General features: G+C 40.8%; 1 protein-coding gene across 1 annotated transcript; it reads left to right on the forward strand.

Moving 5' to 3' along the window:
- Nucleotides 1-337: 337 nt before the first annotated feature.
- rims4 (regulating synaptic membrane exocytosis 4) lies at nt 338-19,458 on the forward strand (the record flags this gene model as incomplete). Its single annotated transcript, XM_080846641.1, has 6 exons — nt 338-467; nt 13,052-13,190; nt 16,681-16,793; nt 17,320-17,421; nt 17,611-17,750; nt 19,240-19,458. The coding sequence occupies exons 1-6, from the start codon at nt 371-373 to the stop codon at nt 19,456-19,458; spliced, it is 810 nt and encodes a 269-aa protein (XP_080702767.1). The 5' UTR covers nt 338-370.

Here is a 19,458-nt window from a genome sequence, read left to right on the forward strand (position 1 = left end):
GGAGGAGAAGGGGGACGGACGAAAACGCAAACAAACACACCTGTCCAAACTGAGTAGTAGAAGTCAGACCCTCTGGGTAACTTTGCCCTACCCACGCCAAAAGGGGAAATACACAGCACTGGAGACAACACTGTTGGAAACAAGGAGTAATAAAAAAGGCGGATTTTGCTTTTTTACATTTTTTAGTTTTTGTTTTTGCAGTATTGTTGTCGTTTTTGTTTGTTTTTGTTGGTTTTGTTGTTTTGAATCATTTCCCCGTGGTGTGGGGTCGTGAAAGTCTGTCAAGACGCCGCGTGCCGTGCTCCGCGTGAAGAATGCCCAGGCGAGGTTGGCCAAGCCGGCCGAGCCGGCGCCCACTCCAGGGCTCTACATGGAGAGGTCCCAGAGCCGCATCAGCCTGTCTGCCTCCTTCGAGGCCCTGGCCATCTACTTCCCCTGCATGAACTCTTTCGATGAGGACGATGCGGGTAAGCTTTCTGGGGGATAAAAAAATCTGTCTCCTGTCTGTTCCTCTTTATCGTCTCATTCTTAGCCCCATCATTGTCAACAAGTATAACTTTGGAAGGGATGACAGTTTGGCAAGGGCACGGCACATTTGGTTTGGGAAGGTTGTGAACTGCTGGTGGGCCTTTCCCCTCTCATAATAACTTTAGAGAGTAACAGAGAAAACTAGGCATGGGTTTACTTTTCATTCATGTGGAGCACTTTGCATTCTGTGTTAGAGGTTGCTTTGTTGCAGTTCATAAAAAGATTGCATTCAGTTTGTGCATCATTTGTCAAGTGGAAAGCTACATGTTTTATTTTTAAAGCAAGCCCCTATATAGAGGTCAGGAGCTACACAAGTCGATCAGTTGAATTGGAAAAGGAGACGTTGGTGGTGTGTTAATCTGAAGGACTAAACGGATTTATCTCTCCAAATGAAATGGTTTATCAGTCTCACTCTCAGGACAAATGGCAAGATGCATAAGCACCTCTAGTCTCATAATGAGTGTGCAGCCAGAGACAGATACACGTGTACATACATACACACACACACACACACACACACACACACACACACATACATACACAATCAAACACACTCACTGAATTTCACAGTGCTTTCATATGTGCAACATTCTTAACACGATTCATGGTGTAATCATAACTGCTATTCTGTAGCTAATGGCGTGTTCCACTCACAGACTGTGTTACCAGAGTCGTAAGCAGGTGCAAAGAATGGACTGACAGTTGTCAAGCCTGTATATATCTCCCTATCTGTGCTCTCAGATGTGGCAGCAGTACTGATCGCAGGGGGCTGGAAGATAGAGCCAGGACAGCAGACCTAAGTACAAATCACTTCACATCAGTCAGACACATTCCATATAGACACACACATACATGAAGGCGACATGATGTGCACTCTCAAACATGTACACATACACATACACATACACACACACATACACACACACACACACACACACACACACACACACTTGCAAATGAAGGCAAAGGCACATGTATGCCAAACACTTACCAAATGGCTTTCCATTTGACCAAGCTGACATTTATCTCTTGATCAAGCCTTGATGATTAGCATAAATCTAATTAATTAGCCCGTTAAAAAATTATAAATGAACAGCATTGAAATTGAATTTCAATTTAAAGTGTTAAATGGCTTATTGATGTGGGAGGGATACTGAAGAAGCCTGTGCATAAGCATAGAAGAGAATGGTGATAGACAGACAGACAGACAGACACACACACACACACACTCACACACATAGAGCAGACTCGTGCCTGTGATAGATGTTGCCAGCACTGCCTATAACAGTCCGATTGGCAGAAGGCACCATGCGGCTGGGAGCCAGCATGTGGATTATTACCTGTTGAGAGATGTACTCTGGCATTCAGCTGTGATTACATCTCTGAGACTCAGCCTAACCCCTGCCACGTCGGAGCATGGAAAATCAGAGTATGACGCAAATATTCCCGTGGCCAGCCGGCCTCTGTTTGCCCATCATCGCGTGCCAAAAGGTTCAGGGCAATGAGGATGCTGGCAGTTGGGTGTAACTCACGCTTACAGTGCCCCTGCAATTTGTTGCAAGCGATATCTAATCCAAACGGTGGGAATGGTAATACTGCTGCTATGATATGACAAAAGGCAAAAAAGAAAGGTACATACAAATGTGATAGTAAACTGGCAAAAGAATAGGGACCCATTACTATCTGGCATTATTATCAAACTAACATTCTGACTACTAACTACTGCAGTGGCACTGAAATGAGTTAAGATGTCACCGCATTCTTATATAACCAACATCCATCAGTCTTCAAGGAAAGGAAATGTTCTACAAATATAGAAACAAATTTGGTCCAAAAGAGTGAGATCCCCATATTGTATTCATGGATCTCTCTCATTTTTCTTTGCAGGGGTACTACATAAATCAGCAGGTGCTAGAATAGTTAGTAATTACCTGTCACAGCTATCCAAAGGAGTCTGAACATTCTGTTCAATCAATCTGTGATGTCAGAGCTGTGGAATGGTTAATGTTCTCAGGCAGTGCAGAGAGGAGGAGAGACACTGAAGTCCCTCAGTGGTCATGTCAGAGACATGACCCAGAAAAGTCACGGAGAAAGAAATTAATGTCACCCAAAAGGAATGCCTGCCCTTCTGATACAGGGCTAAATGCATAGGAACCCATTAAATATGTGAAATTTGACTGCGTTTGATGATGATTTGCAATTAAATCGAGCATCACTCAACTAGGAAGTAATATGCCATAAAAATGATGGACAGAAAAACATAGAAATAATTAAAAAAATTACGAGAGTATATAATTATTTGTCTAGGGCTGAAACATGTGCCTGTTTGATACATTTTACAGCAATGTCAGTAAAGGCACATTTGAAAGTCTAGGAAATGTTATTGAAAACACAGAATGTTTTGCTTATTATTAGTCATCTGTAGTTCAAGAGCTGAAAATCAGCAACTGAATTCATGTTAAAGAGACAAAATCCCTGAAAATAACTGGCCCCAGACACATTACTAGCCATGCATCTTCATTTGAAGAGTCATATCAGATCGCCTTAGAAGAAAAGTGAGAATTTTCTTCCCCGGGTGAGCACCTGCTTATGTGAGTTACAGAACTTCTTCATAGATGTGTATGACACACATGATGACACAATCCTGAAATTGATGAGAAAAATTGACACATTTGGAAAGGTATGTGTATAGAAAAATATTTGCACCATCATATAGAAATGCATACTTCTGTTAATTCACATATGAAAATATATATAGGCACTGTCAGACACATTTGCCACACTAGATGCTTGGCCAGATTTGATCTCATAATATAACAACACCCTTGGCATGCTCTGAATCTCACGTTTCCATTTAGTTTCCTGTGGCATGCTTGGACACAGTGTTTGCCCACACTCTGCATACACTGCGTGCGTTATGACACCTCTAGCTGAGGAACTGTAATCTGTTACGAAAAGAAAAAAAATATACATCTAAGAACTTCTTTATTCTTATTAGCACGCCTACGCTGACAGGCCCAAAGAGAATTGATGTCGCTGCTCGGAACACTAGAGCAACAAGGGAAACAATATCCGGCAAATGACTTCATGCCCATACAGTCCATAATCTGTGTTGCATAAGGCTCTGATGAATAAAGAACCCAAACTGAGTACGGCTGCGGGCTGATTTAAGTGCTGAGGCGTCCTCTAGCCAGAACACGTTCATAAACATTGACGTGGGTCATGATTTAAAGATCCATTCTTTACAAGCAGGAGGACGCACACGCTCCATCCAATCTCCATGTTTTCTGCATGGCGCCTTTCACACCACCCTTGATTGTCAGTTATATGGAGTGCCAGATGAATCTGGGCTTGACCCCACAGTTTGTAGTCATTCCGAGGGCTGTGAGAACTTATATCTCACCTGAGCATCTACTCTATAAAGATGAACCGTAAACCACGAGAGGGTGTAATAGGAAAATACACCCAGGAGCATATTTGTGTGAGGTGCTCTTGGATTGGTTGTAGATTAACTGAGCTTTGTTTTTCTGTTCTACAGTCAGGTGAGAAAGTGACTATTTCGAGAAAAGGAACCAGCTGGTGGTGTTGACTGTTTTAGACACACACACACACACACACACACACACACACACACACACACACACACACACACACACACACAGAGAGAGAGAGAGAGAGAGAGAGACAGAGACACACACACACACATACACACACACTGTAAAACAAGCAATCATGTCTTAGCGCACCTATATCAGTGAGATGCTGTGCTGTTTGTATGTGGTGGTGCCTGAAGCAGGATATCAGTCTGTCCCTCAGTAACACTGGCTACCAAGGTGATTTGATGTCCATAGTTATTGTTATCAAATAATATCCGGTTGTAAGGAAGGTGTCTTTATTCTGGGATGCTGGTAGCTACTAATTCTCTATCCTTTGCATCCTTTACATCCTACTATTTTATAAGAAAATAATCTCACAGGCTTGATTCTGAACATGTTAAAGGGTAATGCAATCACAATAAAATACAGTCATGCATTTTAAAGACACCACATTTTCCATGAAAAAGATTCTCAGATGTACATAAGATTCCCAGATGTACATAAGGCCCTGCAATGGCACACCGTTCGTCCACTCACTGCTGTAAGCTAAAAGTAGCTTTTCTTCAGAGACCACAATCATTATTCACACTTAAAAAAGATCATGCACATATCTTATGGACTCATACATAGGCCGTAAGGTGAACACGGTTTTCGTTTCAGCCCGTTCCACTCACTGGCATCTACACAATCTTTAGCTTATAAAAAAGAACGAGTCGTGGTTAGTTACCAAAAAAAAGTTCGTCGCTGATTTTCCAGTCGATTGTCTATATGGCTTTGTTTTATGCAGAACTAGAGACTTCAGAGCGTAATAAGATTTTTGTCGGGAGCCGTGCCACGGTTCGACACGTGATCATGCTACACCAATGAGAAGGCTGCATTTGTCAACAGAATGGAAAAATGGCGGCTCCCGTGTGGTTAGAAACATCGTTAAAGATAGAGGAAAACATCCGAACATCCTCAAAAGTTGGCTAAATTAATTCTAATTAGTGCTGTATAGATAGCCGCGTCCAAGAATAACAATGAGGCAAATATACGATAATGTTATTTTTATGTTAAGTTATTTACATCAAGTTTGACATACATGGGAATACCCATTACTGAAGATCTTACATGGACTGTGAACACCCACCGAAGAAATCAAGGCAAAGACTGTACTTCCTACATCAGCTGAGGAAGTTCAGCACCATCAGCTGTGTGTCCTGACAGCATCACTTGGTATGGGAACTGTACAGCCTGTGACTGCAGCACCGAATCATCAGAGCATCTCTCCATATTCTGCAGGAGACCTACAAGAAAAGACCTACCTACCAGCACCCAAGGTATTGTAACTAGGATTCCTAACATCCTGCCCATGGACTTTTCAAAACACTGAGGTCAGGCAAACGTCTCTGCTGCTACAAGACCAGAACAGAGAGACTGAGGAGGAGCTTCTTTCCTCAAGCATTCCTTATCCTGAACACACACAATGACTATAAAACATCAATTACACCTTTTTTCACACACTGCTCTTTAAACTCCCTCTTGCTATTTATGAAAACTATTTCTTGATCTTTCTTTCTCCACACTCGCACAGAAAAAACAGTAGTAGGCTATTTTTATGTACGTGACAAATAAACCTCCATGTATCAATAAAAGGCAGTAATTGTAAATACCAATGACCATCTGTTTGTTCATTCATTCTTCCACAAATGAAAACAACACTAATGAACCATAAAAACACTCTTCATGAAACATGAAATATGATAAATAAAACTGTACAAAACTGAATAAGAAATAACAGATTAGGGACACTCAGTCCTCACTGTTAGTGTCAGTGTCAGGACAGTTATCTTCCAGTTCCTACAGCAACGACATAGGTCAACTACATGCAACACAATCCTGCAGAAAAACATCTGTCTGTCTCACAGGCACCTTTGCAGCCACACTACATTATCAGCAGCCGACTGATCATATAAGTGGCATACATACTGGCAAAGAAATGCAAATGTTGACTGCTCCAAGTTTAAGTTAGTACCTAAACTTTTAAAAGCCTTTAGGTAATCATCTTTCTCACATGCAACAGAAAATGTCTTTCTTTTTCCTTTGCCATAAAAGGCACTTGTGGAGTCACACCCAGAGAATGTTTGAATTCCGATCAAGGCTGAACACTCACTGGTTCCAAGAGCTGATGACACCTTGGTAATGTCAATGATACGTGTCCTGTTGCCAGTCCCTGTGAAAACATATAAAGTGCATGGCAAATCTGTCTGCACACTTACAGCAATGACTGCCACATCTGTAGATGCCAGACAGTGTAGCGGGTTAAAACGGAAACAGGGTTCACCTTACAGCCTATATGAGGATGTGCATGTGTGTGAGTGTGAGTGTGCACACACTGGGCACCTTCACGAGGCTTCTCTCCAGTCTTCTCTTCCACACACACACACACACACAAACAGAGTTGAAGACCTTGTAAATGTTTTCCCACATAGTATGTTTTTGCATATGAAAATGCCAGTGAAAATGCCTTTACATATTGTAAACATATAAAAGGTCAGGCACATTTATGTGGACCTTCCCTGCCATGTACTATCAGGTGACGTTTTAAAGACCCAGCTTGTTTAGAAGTTTTTCCACATGGCATGAGTATCAACATATGCATTTGAGAAGGGCAAACTTCACACTTCAGAATTCAAGCATTTAAGTGGCTTTTCTTCACTGTGCAACCGCTGATGGCATTTCAGACTTGATGTCCTAGTGCAGTGTTTCTCAACCACTGGGCCGTTGCACTTATCATCCTTATTACTACTGTATTTTGTGCTGTCTTATTGATATAATGTATTTAACCCTTATTTAATGTTAATCACAATTACAAACAAGGGTCTGACAGGGCTTACAATTAGGTGTGAGTGCTCCAGATCAATGAGGAAAAGTCAACCCCCTCGCTGGATTTCTAAAGTTGGGATGATTATTGTATTTCTGTAACTGTGTGTGTGTGGGAGAGAGAGAATCTGGGAGTGGAGCTGTAATGTTATAGGGGAATGAGGGTTTATTGTTGTGAATGAAATCTCACCTGTGAGTGTGTGTGTGTAGGCTATGTGTCGATGTGGAGTGAAATGTGTTTGTAGCCTACTGTATGTGGGGTGTGTGTGTTTGTATGTGGAGTGTGTGTGTGGTTGTTGCCACCTTACGTTTTTGCCCATTTTCTTAAATCCATAGTGTCAAAGTTAGTTAAACTCGCAGGCAAACATAGTTTTTGCAGGGGCAGTGAACCAGCTCAAGGATCACCTTTGGAGCTGGTGGAAGTGACATCCAGAGTCATAATTCTTGTCTTTGTTCATCTGTCAGACGATGTCATCATTTCTTTGTGATTTCTAAGAAATGCTCATGAGTTCTTACAATGTTGCATGGAATTGTTTGTGTATCATCTAAGCCTATGATTTCTCATAGTTAAGATCACCTCAGCTGACGTAGGAAGTACAGTCTTTGCCTTGATTTCTTCGGTGGGTATTCCCATGTATGTTAAACTTGATGTAAATGACTTAACGTAAAAATAACATTATCGTATATTTGCCTCATTGTTATTCTTGGACGCGGCTATCTATACAGCACTAATTAGAATTAATTTAGCCCACTTTTGAGGATGTTCGGATGTTTTCCTCTATCTTTAACGATATTTCTAACCACACGGGAGCCGCCATTTTTCCATTCTGTTGACAAATGCAGCCTTCTCATTGGTGTAGCATGATCACGTGTCGAACCGTGGCACGGCTCCCGACAAAAATCTTATTACGCTCTGAAGTCTATAGTTCTGCATAAAACAAAGCCATATAGACAATCGACTGGAAAATCAGCGACGAACTTTTTTTTGGTAACTAACCACGACTCGTTCTTTTTTATAAGCTAAAGATTGTGTAGATGCCAGTGAGTGGAACGGGATTCGTTTTCTAAAGGACTTTTCGTGCTTCACCTTGCGGCCTAACACTGACACTCAACACACGATGACATTGAATGCATAGACCAGAGCAAAACACCTTGAACTAAATATTTAAAACGCAACCCAATGTGATGTAAAATGTGTGGCAATTTGTGCTTCATTCTAATGAATAATGCCCGTGTACCAACATGCAGTATAAACACAGTCTCTGGTCAGTACAAGCTCCTGTCTGACCTTCTAGAAAGCATGCAAGATGTTAAACATTTGGTGTGTGTGTGTGTGTGTGTGTGTGTGTGTGTGTGTGTGTGTGTGTGTGTGTGTGTGTGTGTGTGTGTGTGTGTGTGTGTGTGTGTGTGTGAGAGTGAGAGAGAGAAAGAGAGAAGAGGAGCTCATTCATATGGTCTGACACACAGGCTAACAGGACTGATGTTTGTTTTGTTGTTGAGCATTTACATAACACGCTCTTATCAGCTTTAGAAAATGGGACTACTTAGGGCTTAACACAATGAACAGTCACGCTCCTGCTCATTCTCCAGGGTCCTGAACCACTTCAACATGAGCAGCTGGGGAAAGGAAATACAGTTTTGGCAAATGCAATTTGTTTTAATTCCAATTGCTTCTTTTGCCCTCCATTGTTCGGTATTTTGGAGCACTTTTGAGAAAATACTGTATGTAGCAAATGAAATTGATAGCATGAATTGGTCTTTAAAGCACATCTTTACTGTATTCCTGACATTATTTCATATCAGTAAGCAACTTTGAAGCTTAGTATATAACCCTAAATAGATCCTTTCTGGCATGTACAACTGACATCTTATGATATGGCATCACAATGGGAAAATATTATTACAAAAAAATGCAATCCTAAATATTCCTATTTTTTTAATGTCCTATTTTGCTAGCCGTACATTTTGTATGTCCCATTCATTTCATGGTGACATTGATGACATCACTCACAGAAATCAGAATCAAGAATGCAGAAATCATTTTAGCTGCAGCTATTTCACACGGCACCTCTTCTTCTGCTGCCAAGTGCCATTGAAAATCTACAATGGGGTGCTTGAAATTAGCTAATATTGCTTAATTGAATATTCATGCTCTGTCACAGCGAAAGAATGTCAATTATGAGTTCAATGAAGTTCTCAAAATGAACGTAACAAGCAGAGATATCATTTAGTAATGCTGATGGAGGAGCCATGGCACAGGGCTGTATGGCTCTAATTTCAGCACAGGTATGACGAACCCCGAAATATCACCATCCATTAATACCTCTCTCAGATATTCTTAAGTTGGAGACGTGGAGAAGAACACCCCCGGCCCCTCCAACCCTCCCCATCTCCAATTATAGAAACTTTATGGTCATTTTTTACATGAGCCATGCAGGCTCATTTGTGCCAGTCATTTATCCTTGAAATAACTCATACAAAATTAATTTTAGGGCAGAATGATGGTGTCACCACAGGAGAGTAAATATTTGCAGTGATTTGTGGTATTGCCGCAAGTGGTTTGTGTATAGACAGGAAAAAAATGGAAACAGATGGGGGACGCTTGGAAAAACTCTGTGAGTGGGGGAAAAGCTTAAAAGATGTGTGTTCTACTCGGTTTGGTATCTTCAAAACAACCTCTATTCAAAAATCCTAAAAAAGATGAAACCAAACAAAGGTTTAAACATTAATATTTTGATAATGTATTTGAAGACTCTGGCTGAATGATACGGTGTCCTCCAGTAACAGATTGTAGTGAAGCTCGTTGATAACACAGCTTCACCTACAGGAGAACATAAAAGACAGAGTGATCTATGATGATGACGCCTTTGGGGGTGTTTTGGGTAGGGAGGTTGTTGTGTGGTTTATGACTGTATTTTCTCAGGCTGTTAGCTTCGCAGATATCATTTTTCAGCCTCCTTTTGGATCAATGAGTTAAACAGCACTGACAATTAATCAAACGGTTAATAGGTAATTAATGGCACTGCAGCGAAGAGCCATATGATGGTTGGTTGATGGCCTGGACTAAACAGAAAATTGATGACTCTGTTTGGGATCAATAACCCCCTTGGCAATAAGCATGCCACATTGGAGTCTTTTAGGAAAAATACATTCGCCGACAATTCAATGTTTTTTCAGTCATAACTGTTTAGGACCTGGCTATCAGTTATTTTTACTGACAAAATTGGAATCTCATAACAAAATGAGCTTGTATGAGTTTGTTTATCTTTGTTTATCTTCGTATAATTGTTTGTGTGGTAAAACTGGTATTTTGAGTTCCTCTGATATGCCCTTTTAACAAAACATAGTGGACTGTAGAACTGAGAGTTCCACTTTGTTTCAGGGAACAAATTCCTGTGTGTTTAAAATGTAAATCCTGAGTACATTGTGAAGTACATCACTTATAGTACAATATTTGTTGATGTTAATACTGAAGGTTAGGAGTAGCCCTTTGTTACAGAATGCACCTACATGAAAAATACATGGCATGAGAGCCTTAAACTCTAAAATTCCTTCAGCCCGTTTGGATCTAAAGCTAGGCTAACTTGAAGATTGAGAGATTATGCCATTCATTTTAATAATAGCAAACAAATCCAGTGAAATTATCTCATTGGTCAAAATAATTAGACTAAGCAAAGACTTTGAAGGTGATTTACAGTGGTGTAAAATTAAGAAGCAATCAAAAAGAGTTAATTGATCACGGCCTCAAGTAAACATACAGTATACTTTATCATGAATCAAAGTTGATATGTAATATTCGTGAAAGCAAGGAAATGCAAGATGTGAAGTAACAGGATATTGAAAATATACCTTATTGCCAGTCTTCTTTTCTACTTTGAATTTGTGCCTGTCGTTTGATTAATGAATTCAGCTGGCGTTAATAAATGTGCTGCACACATTTTTATCCATTCTCCAGGGATAACTCTAATGAGGCCTACTTGTGCCTGGTCTACATTCCACCAGCTACAAAAGTTATCAATCTGGTTCAAGAGCTAGATGTCTATCATGCCTTTCTGGTTTCATGCTATAATGCACCATGCCTGGAAAATCCTTGCTACATGCATTATACAAGAGTGTAAACACGCAGGAGCCACAAATGAATCACAATTGCTAATATAGCTGCTTTAAGGGTTGCCTCCACACAAGGGCATCCAGGTTACTTAAAACACTGATAGATTGGCCTCTTAAAATAGACGTGCACTATTTATGTAAGTTTATTTATTTACATTTCCTGCTGTCCCTTGAGCTCAGCCATAAATATGATCATAAAGATGACAATCTTAATGAATTTTAATGCACAAAAGGGACTCTTTTGCCATCACACCTGTTGAAATGAGAGGATTCTTCCCAGCACCTGTTAATAATCCTGGTTGAAAAGAAAATAATTATCCCCCTAAATCATGCATACAGGTTGGATAAGAATTTCAGTTGGAGACTTGCTCTGAATTTGGCTGGGTTTGTCTCCCATGGCAACGGCATGTCTTTTTGAGGGTCTTTCATGATACAGAACGTTCTTTTCCCCGAGTGCCTCTAAACCACGTTGACATGGTAGCTGGTATGTGCCACTCCAGCTGACGCCAAATAGCTCATTGTGCAGCAAGCAATGTAGGTCATGAGCTTCATACCCAGCATATAAGATGTAAAAAGGGGGTCTTTTCAGCACTGCACCCTCATGGACGTGGAGTGTCAGCTTGGGTATTTATCCGAGACAAGCCTAAGTATGCCACAGTTCAGCTGTTAAAAGTGAACAGAAAACAGGCAACCTGTTACATACTGTTCTTTGCCGAATAGATGGGATACATATTAGAAGAGGGAACATCAAAACCTGTGCACACGCACCACTGGACAGAGCTCATTTAAAAGATCTTATATTAAACCATCCCTTTTCTACACAACAGCCTTCCACCGAATGTCTGACAACCATCACTTGTGGATACATTGCCTGCTGTTTTAATTGGCCTCAACTTTTGATTTAAACGACCAAGGAAAGACGTTTCGTTTTTAAAACTAACAGCAATCTGTTGCCATTTTTGTATGTCTGCACTGCATTGAACTCTATTATGTTAAAGGACAAATTGCTATAACATGAAAAAGAATAGTTGTTGTTAAATACCTTCTGTCTTTACAGTTCAAGACTGGGTACATTATTAAAGAATCAACACAAATACAATCATCTGTATATTCAACTACATTATGTATGTAAAATCAAAATGTCTAAATTAGAAATTATACACAGGCTTTATAAGAATAATATAGTGGGATTTATTTCAAGGTGTCTGGTATCTTATGTGGTTGTGGTTGTGTTTTTTTTAATTGATGCCAAATCAGAACTCATGGGGTGACTGTGGTACAGGAGGTAGAGAAGTTGTTTATTAATCAGAAGGTTGCTAGTTCAATTCCCTGTCGAAGTGTCCTTGAGCAAGACACTGAACCCCTAATTGCTCCTGATGATGTGCTGTGTGCCATCAGTGTAAATATAAATGTGTATACATCCTTGTAAGTTGCTTTGGATAAAACCGTCTGCTAAATGAATAGATGTAAATTAAGGTTAGAGGTACCGAAAAAATGAAAAGGATGATCAATAACCTCTTATGTTTCATTGTCTGCAAATCCTCATACTCAACTTAGTGAAATGTACCTCTTAACTTTACTAATTTTGGTACAGGAAGCATGTGACCTATTCAATTCAGAGCAATGGCAAGAAGAGTAGATTCAGGTTTTTCAGTTGTATCTGGATTTGACACGCAGTAAAGAAATCATGGTGCAAAGATTTCTTAAGTCAAAGTTTGATTTGTTTTGCAATATTTATTTATTATATATTTAGCGGATAACTGTTTTCCACGGTAGGAGCTCTGCTGGGTCTGACTGTACACATTATCAGATATAGAATGTGTGTTTGTAGGTTAGCACTTTGTAATGTTAAGGCACACCTATACAGATGCAGAACCTGCACGTGTAATAACTTATGCTGCATTCAGCTTTAATGACCTTGCTGACACTCACTGTTTTCTCTCTTGCGGTTGCAGATGCGGAGGGTCGGAGGCTAAAGGGCATTCAGCGGAGCACAGAGACTGGCCTGGCCGTGGAGATGCCCAGCCGCACTGTGCGCCAGGCCAGCCACGAGTCCATTGAGGACAGCATGAACAGCTACGGCTCAGAGGGAAAGTGAGTCAACTCTCAAATCGCACACTCCTCTGCTCTGTGTGTGCAAGTAGGCTACTGGGATATGATGTCTGTGTTTCAGGCACTGGTTGAGTTATTTGTCAGATGTTCCTAATGACGACAATTCTATTTTTACTGCTTGGAATTAGAGGGCTTTATTGGACTATCCTGTGGTTTTCAGGTCCCTGTGCTTTATTCTATTCAGTATTATTTTCAGGCATTTGAGCATCAACCAAAATTTTATTTAGTCAGATGAAACCTTATGATTTTGAGCTCTTGACTTGTGAATTCACAGTTTTTTAAAACACACATTTATGCACAAGGCTGCTCTTTTTGCCTGTCAAAATAATTCACACTAAATGTGTTTAATGTGCCTTAAGATATCATGATAGCTCATGTTTTTGTTACAAATATAAAAGACACTTTAATCATTGATGAAATAAGGACCTGGTTTCTTCTGAAAGAATAGCAGTGTAGTCATTTCAAAGTCAACAAAGATTATGCAAGCATGTTCAAATATCAGGAAAGGGATTAAAAAACAGAAATGCAGAAATGTGGGACTTGCACAAGCTGGGTAGTCGTCACACATTGAGTTTCAAGACCCAGTGTTGTTGTTTTTTGTGTAGGCTGAGGGACATCATCTGCTACATGCAGGTTTCTGAATCTGGTAGGACACTTGGATCTTTGGAGCTCGACAAGACTTTCACCTCGACAATATAAACATGCCGATAGGAGCTGCAGTTGAAACAGATGGCAGACTGTAAAAAAGCACCGTATACAGCAGCTTTAAGCCTAGCCGAGCTCTGGAATGAGTTCCAGATACTTGACTCTCTTCCAAACATAGGCTGGGCCATAACCATTTTCTGAAAATAGAAACATGAATCAAACTATAAACGGTCTGATTCACTTTTGTCACCATTTACGTTTAGATCTTAAATTTTTTCGGAACCTGCACGAATGTCCTTTGGTTCCACCTCAGGAAACTGAGTTGTCCCATGGGAACTGAAGGCACTGGTAGACCAGAGCCAGCACAGCACTCTGCAAATAGATTCAGATGCAAAAAAACCTGCATGCAGAATTGTTACGTAACATCTACGGCTACTCTGGCAGGAAAGTGACATCAGCAGGGAGAAATCAACCTCATTGAAGCTGGATTACTGGGAATTGAACGTGGAGGGAAGATTAGACTTTTGGTGCAGGCTGGATATTTTACCATATCATACTGAGTCTCCGGAATCTCTTGAATAAATAACAATAAAATGCGTCCACTCCATCAACATTCTTTTTAGAGTTACGACCAAACAACAAATAGGTTTGGTGTTCCATCTCTCGAATAGAAACCTTCACAGTTTGTGCGTGTGTGACTGTGCATTTGGGTTTCTATGATTACATGATTATGTTTTGTGTATGTCTGTGGGTGGGTTATGCCACTATGCTTTAAAACCAGTGCATAAAACCAGTGTAAAAGGGGGTCATGAGGAGATTACTACAGTACCATGAATAATCTCTTTTTATGTTTCTTATAAACTATAGGCTGCGTTCCCTTTTTTACGCTATTTCATAAACCATAGACTGTGTAAGGTTGTTAGTAATCTTTTCCAGATATGAGTATGTGGCTGCCATCAGCTGGAGAGAATTCAATGCATCTCCAAATAGACACTTTCAGTATGTAGTCTCGTTTCCTATGGAATGTGACATGAAGAACATTGGCCCTTTGTCATGCAGGAAAAAAAAAAACACATTGCTTCTGTATTTGGCTCAGGATTCCCTTTAGAAATTCAGACCTTGACACTGCGGCAGTAATGAGGCATGCTGATTACATGCAAATGTTTGCTTTAATCAGGCACACCAGCAGCCCTTATTCAAGCTTTACAAAACGTAGCCACTGATCACGCTGTAATTCTGCATTGTTTACACCGATGTTATCAAATGCTTGTAATAAAATGAACGCTATCTCCTCCAGGGTCACTAAATGTCCCTGTAGCAGGGGACAGACGATATGTGTCACAGGGCCACGGTGTGTGTGTGTGTGTGTGTGTGTGTGTGTGTGTGTGTGTGTGTGTTTGTGTGTGTTTGTCACAGGGCCACTGGGTGCGAAATGACACAAGTCAGGCCTGGTTTCTTTTGTCAGTCCTCTCATTAGGGTGGAATGAGACTCTAATGGGTGTTGCTCTTAGTGTGTCGCCTCCTAAGGCATGCAGCTGGAGAATGATAGGGCTAAGATAGATGAGTGAGGAAGAGGAGTTCTCCTGAGACCTTCTGCCTGTCCAAATATGTGGCAGCTGGTGCAGACCATCCCAGCAGCACCGTAAAAATAGATCGGCGAGGAGAAGAGTGAAGAGAGAGAGAAGGAGAGAGAGAGCAACGAGGATGAAGAATTGAGGTCAAAAACACAGTGAGGAAATTAATTACGAACCTTCAACACTCCAGTGAGCCTCCCTACACATATGCACAAGGAGAGCGAGAGAGACAATGGCGAGCAATATCCTTTGGCAGAGAAGAGCACGACGCACACACACACACAAACCCCACACAGCGACACACACCCACAGACACACATGAGGGAGGGAGCATTGGTCATTTCACCCAGGCTGATTTTTAAAGCAACCGATTGGATTCAACTGTACTATATTGTGTTTTAGACTGAGCTAAAAATCACTACCCAACATTGAGGGATGAATCAATCTTCAGATAAGACTTTATTTGTCAGTGGCTGCTGTCATCTTTGTGTTTGTCAAGGGTGGGATGATAAAAGAGTTCAATTCAGTTACATCAAATCGAAAATGTAATCGTATACCTTTAAATATAAGATATGTGTTACATACATTTCCCTTCATATGCTTGATGCTGCTGAAACACTGCGCGCATTTTTCCTCTTCGCCCCTTAAACAAAGCTGCCAGACTGATGAAATGGTGTCCACTGAGGGAAACTGTGCACCTCACTCTCCCTCTGAATCAGCCTTCTCCGTGCGCCTGAGCTCAGAGCGTGCGGGATAAAAGGCACCTGTGCCACAGTGCCACTCGTCTGTCGCTCTGCCACTCTGTGTACTGCGCCCCTGTTGGGGCCTGGACACACTGCCAGCAATCACACGTCCAGTAATTCCCATAATTCATTCTCCAGGCTGCCTTATCTGCTCTCAAGAGCTGGCCCCTTGCCAGCGGGCCTTTTTATGTGGCCCAGGCCCCGTATCGCTCACACAGAGGGCCCCAAACACTCCTGCCTCATTGTCAGACATCATTAAGCTCGAAATCGGCTTGAGTTGCATAAAAGGACCCAGCAGCTCAACCACCAGTGTAATTCCAACCTTGCATTGTCTGTCTGTCTGTCGATACTGTCACATAGAGAGGGAGAAAATCTGCTTTGTATCACTTACATGGGAATTGTAGCCAATAGTTGTCACAAACCCCATTTGAAAGTATTTCGCTGGGGCAGAAACTGTAAAACCCCTTGAAATGTGGAAATAGAACGGTCCTTTCTCTTCTTTTCCTACAGTCTTAATTACTCTGGCATGTGCCTGGCCTCTGATAACCAGTTCAGTGACTTCTTGGACGGCATGGGTCCAGCCCAGTTTGTAGGCCGACAGACTCTGGCAACAACTTCAATGGGTGAGAAAAAAGAGAATGGTGGAAAAAGAGCAGATACATGATACATCTGGAATATTTGGAATAATGTATTTTAAAGGCACCCAGTGCAACTTTCGAGGCTTGAGACTCAAAAAATAAACATTCAATTTCTAGTCTTTTTTATGCGTAGTAAGTTTCAATAACTCCATACCATTACATATCGACATTCAAGGAGCAAAGATGAGACGTCGTTATGTGGTGAGAACTGATAAAAAAAATCGTAAACAACAACAATCGCCGGTGGGGAGAGGCCATTTTTCCATTGACTGGAATCCTGATTTGGGGAAAAAATGGCGGCGATTGTTGTTGTTTACGATTTTCTATCAGTTCTCACCACACAACGACGTCTCATCTTTGCTCCTTGAATGTCGATATGTAATGGTATGGAGTTATTGAAACTTACTACGTGTAAAAAAGACTAGAAACTGAATGTTTATTTTTAAGCCTCGAAAGTTGCACTGGGTGCCTTTAAAGGAAGCTGAACTCATTATTGAGGTGCTCATTTCAGGTGATGTTGAGATCGGCTTGGCAGAGAGGAATGGACAGCTTGAAGTGGAGGTCATTCAGGCAAGAGGGCTCACGATGAAGCCAGGATCCAAAGGGCCTCCAGGTAAAGTATAATCTTACAGACATCCAGGTGAAATGTAGTGTTTTAGTATGTACATATACTCTATGTTATAGTTAAGAAACAGTATTCATAATGTTAACAGTGCATAGTTAACAACCTTACATTTGGATAAAGGGGTACATCTCAGACTGTCTAATTCTAAAATCCTTTTTTTTCTCCATCCCTTGGCAGCGGCATATATAAAAGTTTACCTACTTGAAAATAGTGTCTGTGTAGCAAAGAAGAAGACCAAGAGAGTGAGGAAGTCCCTGGATCCCCTCTACAATCAGGTCCTGGTCTTCACAGAGGGCGCCCAGGGAAAGGTTGTGCAGGTAAAGAAAATACTCTACTCCAAGTTCCAAGTGACTTGCAGCATGTACCTGGTATGTACAGTACAGAAAGAATATCAGGACTGGACACATTTTATTTACAGATATTTCCCCCTCAAAATTCAGCATTAGGCCTACTGTAGATATATGCAAAGGCATGATATCTTTATTGACCAAAGAGAGTAATAAGTGGCAAATGCTTCCAGTGTAATTGAAGTTAGGCTACAACATTTTTTTCTCTCCAACTCTTTTTTTTATTTTCCCAGTTGCAATCTTTACATACAGAAGGCATCTCATCCTGCTTCCACTGCTCTTCAATATTGGCGTCAGATTCTTTTGAGAGATGGTCGGTTAAATTAGGTCTCATCTAAGCAGTTGCAGTCAGTAAAGTAAAGTCAGTTGTGTCCTTTGAAAAATGCAGTCAACAGTGTTCAACAATTATACATATTCTTTTTTCAAACAAAAGCTGTCATGTTCACTAAACATGTCACGATTGAAATGAAGTTATGTAACACTTGAATTTACTTTATCTAAACACAAACAATAAATGTGGTACCTGCCTTGCCTAGCAACAGATCTGATGGAAATAATGCCACTGCCATAGTTACTGGCTAGGTATCTGTGTCAACACTTGTTAAGTGGGCATAAATAGACAATCTGAGGACATCAGTAATGGATAACTACAGTCTAGTCGAATCATTCAGGTTAAAGGTAAAGCAAAGCGCCCAGCTAAACAGTCACGTTCAGCCAACAACTTAAGAATAATTGCAGGGGCAATTTCATATCTTGTCAATGAATAATTTAACCTTGCAAATTCCTCTTCAGCATTCTGTCCAGATACATTTCTTCTTCTGGATGTCTTGGCTGGAGAACAGAGAAATGGATTGAATGCTTTATTTTTGGTGTCGGAGAAAATATGGGAATGTTAAACATTCTATTTTTTTCCCCACTGGAGAACATTATTCCTCTTTGTCCAAGCAAACGTTAAACACTTAAACAAAACCCAGTCCTTCTTTAAGGGAGGATGGTGTGTATCTGTGTCTGGAGAGGATGACTGATAATGACAATGGGTCACTTCTAAACATACAAAAGAGGACGAAACCCTTATATGGTAGACAGTGGTGTCCCATAAATAGCAGTTTGACTTTATTTACATGTACTACACTGTACAATATATCAGACAGTTGTTTCTTATAAAACATAGATAGATACAGATATAATTTAGCAGATGAATAATTAATTTAATGTAGAAACATGACTTTAGCTGCTTTTATGCTTTGTATTATCATGCATGCATGCATTGTAAAGAGACAAAAAAGTTTTTGGACGAAAAAAACAATGCAATGCAATCACCATGTTATTAGCAATATATCTGCCATAGCAGGAACTTGTTAAAGCATGTACTTCAGCACACAACTTCAATGTGAATTGTTGAATGAAATTTTAATGAAAAAACAATGCTCATTTCATGACTTGTGACTATCCACCTTAGGTTATCGTCTGGGGCAACTACGGCCGAATGGACCGCAAATGTTTCATGGGTGTGGCCCGCATCCTCTTGGAGGAGTTGGATTTGACTACGATGGTGATTGGTTGGTACAAGCTGTTTCCCACCTCCTCCATGGTGGACCCCATGATGGCGCCACTGATGCGCCACTCGTCCCAGCTGTCACTGGAGAGCACGGTCGGACCATGCTGTGACCGATCCTAA

Source organism: Sprattus sprattus (genome assembly GCF_963457725.1).
Source record: "Sprattus sprattus genome assembly, chromosome: 10".
Taxonomy (NCBI): Eukaryota; Metazoa; Chordata; class Actinopteri; order Clupeiformes; family Clupeidae; genus Sprattus; species Sprattus sprattus.